This window comes from Panthera onca, chromosome E1, assembly GCF_046562875.1.
Source record: "Panthera onca isolate mPanOnc1 chromosome E1, mPanOnc1 haplotype 2, whole genome shotgun sequence".
Lineage (NCBI taxonomy): Eukaryota > Metazoa > Chordata > Mammalia > Carnivora > Felidae > Panthera > Panthera onca.
In genome coordinates, this window is record NC_138352.1 from 18,917,210 (window position 1) to 18,923,700 (window position 6,491).

Genomic DNA, 6,491 nt, shown 5'->3' on the forward strand with positions numbered 1-6,491 from the left:
GCAGAGGGGAGAGGAATGTCACCTCTGCCCAGAGATGCTGAAAGCGAGGGAGGGTTCTTACACCCAAAAAGGCAAACCCTCCTCCCTTCCCCCAGGATAATTGGAAACAGCCCTTCCGGCTGAATGTGGGTTTGGGGAAAGGTACTGCCTTCCCTCCCCCAGCCCCGCTTCTCCCCACAGCCGTCCAAGAAGGGCCCGAGTTTACCCCCTTAAACCCTCGCCTTCCACCCAATCCCAGGTAACAGGAGAGGGCCCAGGAGCCCGGGACCAAAAAAAAAAAAAACAACAAAAACAACGACCCCAGGACGAGGAGTTGAGCGACCTGGGTTGGGTTTCCGCCTTTACCCCAGACTCCCCGTGTGACCTTGGGCAAGTCACGGGGCCTCCCCGAGCCTCAGTTTCTCTCCCCCCCCCTGCAATGGGGAGCCTGCGGCTCTGCCCCTCCCACTCGACACAGGTAGTCGCGACGGCCAACTCAGCCCACTTCGCAAAGTGCGGAGCCTTCAAGGTTATTACTATTCTCTCCAGACCCGCCGGGAGCCGCGGCGGCGCTCCGGGCTGGGGGAGGAGGCGGCGGCTGCGGGAGCCACGGGGACCGGGCTCCTCCGGGTGGCGAGGGCGAGGGCCTTTCTGGATCCGAGAGCGGAAGGTTCCAGCCGCTCGGGCGGCCCGGGGGCCGGCGGGGGAGACGCGGCGGGGGGCGGCGGGGACAAAGGGGGCGCGGGGGGCCGCGCGGGCGGCCGGGGCGGGGCGGCGGGGCGCGGCGGCGGCGGCGGCGGCGGCGGCGGGGCGGGCGGGAGGTGCGCGAGGTGAGGGCGGCGTGGGGGGCGTGGGCTGCGGGCTCCGCCGCCCGCTCCGCCGCGCGCTCCAGCTCCGGCTTTTCCCTCCGCCAGCCTCTCCCCCTCCCCGCCACTCCTTTAACTCCCCCCTCCTGGGCTCGGGACTGGTTTCCTCCCTTAGCCCGCTGCCCTCAATCCCGGCGAGGCTGGGGCTCCGGCTCGCGCCCCTCCCGCGCTCCCTCGTGCGGCGCCCCATGCCGCCCCCGCCCGGGCCCCGGCCGCCCCAGTCCCCCACTTAGGCCGGCGCTGCGATCCCGGGGCGCTGGAGCGTGGGCCGGGGGCGTAGGGCGCCTGCAGGCGGCCCCGGGAAGGGCTCTAGCGGGCTGAGCGCTCCGCGGCAGGGGCGCGGGCAGAGCAGGAAGCGGGTCCGCGTGGGAGCAGGGGGGCGGCCGCCACCGGGGTGGTCGGGGCCGGATCGCCGGGGCAGCCGAGGCAGGCACGGCAGGGGGGTGAGCGACTTTGGGGGAGTTGGTGCCCCGCCCCCCCCCCCCAGGCCTTGGCGGGGTCATGGGGGCCCCCCGTTCTGGGCCGGGGGGCGTGCGAGTCGGGGCCCTGCTGCTGCTCGGCGTTTTAGGGCTGGTGTCTGGGCTCAGCCTGGAGCCTGTCTACTGGAATTCGGCGAATAAGAGGTGAGTGGCCCCGGGCTGGGGAGACCCCCACACCCTTCGGGCAGGGAGGAGGGAAGCTTCGGGGGTTCGGGGTGGGGAGCTGACTTCTCTGAGCTGGGAGGAGGCTGGAGGGAGGGTGCCAGTGCTCTGATGCGAGCCGATGGGTAACGAGACAGAGGTGATCTTGGGAGCCAGACTCCTGGGTCGCCAACAGACACGGCTGGATGTGGGTGGTGATCACCATGTGTCGGGAGTTGGAAAGACCCCACAGGGGGCAAGGATCGCAAAGTTCACGGGTAGCCGCGGGGAGGGTAGTGGAGTGGTTATTTGGGTTTGTGAAAGACGCGTGTCCTGTCGGGGGCTGGGCTTGGAGGGAGCCTGGTTAATGTCAGCTCTCCGGAGAGCCGCGGAGTAGGTGCCGCTGAGCGCGCTGGGGAAGGGGCAGGGTGCCTCCCTCCCCAGAAGGGACTCGGCCGCGGGAGGGAAGGGGGCTCAGTTTGGGGGCTCCGGGGGACAGCTCACCCAAGGCTTCTCGGCTCTGTCCACACCGTCTGTCCCCTAACTCTTGCCCACAGCCAGAGGGTCAGTGAGCCCTTGGCAGATCCAGTTCCCAAACCAGAAGATACTCCTGCCTTCCTGGCTTGGAGACTTTTTTTTTCTGGAAGAAGCCTGGAGCCCCCTAAAGCCTCCTTCTTTCTCTTGCATCTGGAGTCCTGAGGACTCCTTTGCCACACCCCCCCCCCCCCCATCTGTGTTGCAAACTCTTCCATCAGACCCCTCTGTTCCTTGGCATGCTTGCTTTGCTCTGAAAAAAGGCCAGGGGTCACATGAAGCTTCTCATCACACAGGGTAAGACAGAACCCCTGGGAGGTCATCTAGGACCCTGGCCTCCATGCAGATCCCACTCCCGCTGGGCAAAAGAGTTCTGTGTTTTGAAAACTTCCTGCCTCCCTGGGGAGCCTGTGTGAGGCCAAGGGAAGGGGGTCGGCTTCGGAGCCCATCGGATCCGAGGTCTTAATCCGAGCTCCGCTGCTTTCCGCTGTGTGGCCTTGGGCCACTTAACCTTTCTGAGTCTGTAGTCTCCATCCTTACACCTTTTATGAGGATTAGAGGTAAGGTGTTTGAACGTATTACATGCTCATTAGAGGAGAACTAGAATTATCGGTTGTGTTCTCTTGACTTCCCAGCCTCCCCTCCCTCCCTCCCTGCTATGTCTCTTTGGGTATAATCTCAAATGTCTTTCCTCCGGCTCCTACCCACCAACTCCCAGCTGCAGTTTGAGTTATCAGGTGCAGCCTGAGGAAGTAAGTTAGGCTTATTCTGATAGGGTTGAGGAAAGGGGGGGTACGGTGTTCTGGGGGCTCTTTGGGATGTTGGCGGGGAGGGGGTGGGTCCTTTGGGAGTCTGGGAAGATAATGAGCAGCGGTCCCCGGGGACCCAGCTCTGAGACCTCGTGGCCGTTAATGCACAGGGAGGGGTCACAGGCGTTGGCAAGTGGCAGTGCTGGGCCAGCGGATGGCTGGGTTGAGGGAGATGTGGGCTCTAGGCTGTGGTTAGAAAGGTCAACTCCCTGAATTCCACAGCAATAAGGCACTTTCCCTAGGAAGTCCGAGACCTGGAGGAGGATGGGTAACTGAGCAGGGGGGTGTCTGGGGCACCTGGCCCCCAGACCGTGGTTCCCGTTAGCCTCACGTAGGGCCATGGCCAGGCCAGGCATTTAACTCCTGGCGCGTCCCCTGGCTGACTTGGGACGCTGGTCTGGATTCCCCTCCCCGACCCACCCCTGGTGCCTCCCTTGCCCTGAGATCCCTCAAATTCAGTGGTGGCCTGGGGGAGGGGAGGCTCTGCCCCCATGGCCGTGCAATAGTGAAATCACCTGGGATGGGTGGGCTGTGTGGTTCCAGAGAGGCCAGCTCCTTGGTAACTGGCATCCTGTTGCCATGGCAACGGGGCTAGTGATGGAGGAGAGATGACAGTGTGCATGTGGTGAGGGCGGGCTGGAGAGTGCATTTGGGCACCGAGGGCCTAGAGACCTGTGAGCCTGGCCTCCCACCGCTTCCGAGCCCTGAGCGCCTGCCCTGTCGGAACAGACTTTCCACTCAGACGAAGGCCGGAGGCCGGCCTGCCAGGGATGTGGCGTGAGGGAGGCAAAGCTCTGGGGGCCAGACCTTTAACACCTCTCCTTGTCCACCTCGCCCTCCTGACAGATTCCAGGCAGAGGGGGGTTACGTGCTCTACCCTCAGATCGGGGACCGGCTTGACCTTCTCTGCCCCCGGGCCCGGCCTCCTGGCCCCCACTCCTCTCCTAATTACGAGTTCTACAAGTTGTACCTGGTAGGGGGTGCCCAGGGCCGGCGCTGCGAGGCGCCCCCTGCCCCAAACCTGCTTCTCACTTGTGACCGGCCGGACCTGGATCTCCGCTTCACCATCAAGTTCCAGGAATACAGCCCTAACCTCTGGGGCCACGAGTTCCGCTCACACCACGATTACTACATCATTGGTACTGCTGGGCGGAGGGCGGGGTCCGCGGGGAGGCTCTCCCCCACCCAACCCCAAGACGGAGGGGCAGGGGAGGAGCCGCCGAGAGAGACCCCTGATGCCCCCCGGGGTGGTGTCAGGGCCAGGGAATGGGGACGGAAGAGGGGCTCGACTCTGGAGTGCCAACTTCTCCGTCTGGCTCTTCTCTCCCAGCCACGTCGGATGGGACCCGGGAAGGCCTGGAGAGCTTGCAGGGAGGTGTATGCCTCACTCGGGGCATGAAGGTGCTTCTCCGAGTAGGACAGAGTGAGTGGGGGGCCGGGGCGCACCTCCTAGGAGCCGAGGGAGGTTGGGGCAGCACCGTCAGGGCCCGGGGGCTGCTGTCTCAGCCCCCGCTGTCGGGTCTCCCCCATTTCCAGGCCCCCGAGGAGGGGCTGCCCCCAGAAAGCCTGTGTCTGAGATGCCCATGGAGAGAGACCGGGGGGCAGCTCATAGCCTGGAGCCCGGGAAGGAGAACATGCCAGGTAGGAACCGGGGGTCCAGTCTCCTGCCTTCCCCCCCCCACCCCACCCCAACCTCCTCTGCTCTCCGACCCCAGCTGCCCGCCTTCACCCTCTCCCTCCGCCTTCAGTTTTTGTTGTTTTTTTTTTTTTTTGGGGGGGGGTGATACAGGAAACAGAAGAGGGGATGGGAGGGTGGGAGGGGAGTGGAAGCCGAGTGAGGAAAAGACTCAATTAGAAGTAATTACCCGAGCCAGTGTTTCAATCAGTGCAGTCAGAGAAGTGGGGGAAGGCTGCTTCGCGCCCAGCTGAAGGGCTGGACCCACCTGGATTCTGAGTGGGATTTCGGGGGGAAGGGGAGGCGGGGTCCCCAGGGGGCTCGGGCGCTGCCGGGGAAACCCACGGGGACCCCCGAGGCCGGGTGTCCGGAGGCCCAGGTGGCTCCTTCAGCCCCTCCCCCTCTTTCCTCCTTCACCCCTTCCCTGCCAGGTGACCCCACCAGCAATGCAACCTCCCGGGGTGCTGAAGGCCCCCTGCCCCCTCCCAGCATGCCCGCGGTGGCCGGGGCCGCGGGGGGGCTGGCGCTGCTGTTGCTGGGCGTGGCAGGGGCTGGGGGCGCCATGTGTTGGCGGAGACGGCGGGCCAAGCCTTCGGAGAGTCGCCACCCTGGTCCCGGCTCCTTCGGGAGGGGAGGGTCTCTGGGCCTGGGGGGTGGCGCTGTGATGGGACCTCGGGAGGCCGAGCCTGGGGAGCTAGGGATAGCTCTACGGGGTGGAGGGGCTGCAGACCCCCCGTTCTGTCCCCACTATGAGAAGGTGAGTGGTGACTACGGGCACCCTGTGTACATCGTGCAGGATGGGCCCCCCCAGAGCCCTCCAAACATCTACTACAAGGTATGAGGGCTTCTCCTCCCCGGCTCTCCTGGATCCAGCCCTCCTCGGGTGCTCCTCCGGTTTAAGTCCCGGTTGGAGGGCCACCTCTGGCATCTCCTCGGCCCCTCTGCGCCGCCCCCCCCCCCCCCCGGCCCCATCTCCTGTGCTCCTGGCTGTTGTCGCCCTCTTCTCCACTCTTAGGATTCCTTAAGACTCCTGCCCTTGGTTGGCCACGTGAGCCCCCTCTCCGTCTCTGTGCTCCTGGGTCCTCTCTCCTTGGGGAGGGGGCAGGGACTCAGCCTCCTCTCCTGACCGCGACCCGGCGATCCCTGTGCCCCTCACACGCCGAGAGCCAGGGGCGGGAACAGTCTGTCTTTTGTCGGCATCCCTTCCTTTCTGCCTCTCACTGGTTTTCTCTTCTTGTCTCTTCTCTCTCTTATTCTGTCTCTGTCTCTCTCTCTTCTGCCTCTAGGTCTGTTCCCCTTCCCTAGCACCCCCCTCCCTACGCCTCCTCTTACCCTCTTGGCTTCTTTCCTCCGCCTCTCCCATCTCCCCCGGGTGGGGGTATGTAAGCATTCGTGCCCTCGGCCCCCTCTTCTGACCTCTCTCACTGACCCTCCCCTCAGTCTGCCAAAAACGGGGGCCTTAATGGGGAAGGCTCTGGCACTCCACCCCAGCTCTCCGGGCGTGGGCAGCGGGGCCTCCTTCTCTGCCCTGCCCCGGGCCCCCACGTACGTCCTCCAGCCATGTTGGGGTGGTTGGGTCATGACAGCCGCCATGAGAAGAAGTGTCCTGTTTTGTCAGTGGCCCATAGCAAGATGCGAACCGGTCGGGGCACGGCGTGGATTTGGTCTGACGCCGAGCGGGCCACTGGGGACAGGAAGTGACTTGCTCCAGACGGGCAGTGGCAGAAGCAGTGCGGCAGAAACTGGAAGTGCCTTCGTCTGAAATAGGAAGTGGTCCGGCTGGAACTCCAAGTGGCTTAGTCTGGGGGGGGCTCGTTGGGAGGGGGCGGGGGGGGGCAAGGGGGAGGCGGCTGGTTCTTACTCTGTGGGGGGGGGGGCGGGCAGGAAGAACTTCCTGTTTGAGGAGGAAGCTGGAACTCACGGACTGTGAGAAGGTAGGGTGGCCTGAGAAGGATCTTGCTTCCCCGGATCTCCCTTCCCTGTTCTCTGCGCTGCTTTCGGGACAGCG

At 64.8% G+C, this 6,491-nt stretch overlaps 1 protein-coding gene across 2 annotated transcripts; it reads left to right on the forward strand.

Annotated features, from left to right (window-relative positions):
• Positions 1-505: 505 nt before the first annotated feature.
• EFNB3 (ephrin B3) lies at positions 506-6,287 on the forward strand. Of its 2 annotated transcripts, none has more exons than XM_078437837.2 (5): positions 506-1,468; positions 3,655-3,947; positions 4,139-4,231; positions 4,345-4,449; positions 4,915-5,886. In XM_078437837.2, exons 1-5 carry the CDS (start codon positions 1,347-1,349, stop codon positions 5,322-5,324), a joined length of 1,023 nt encoding a protein of 340 aa, XP_078293963.1. In that variant the 5' UTR covers positions 506-1,346; the 3' UTR covers positions 5,325-5,886. The 2 variants fall into 2 exon arrangements, with proteins under 2 accessions (XP_078293963.1, XP_078293962.1); XM_078437836.2 differs by having other exon boundaries at positions 522-1,468; positions 5,770-6,287.
• Positions 6,288-6,491: the final 204 nt, after the last annotated feature.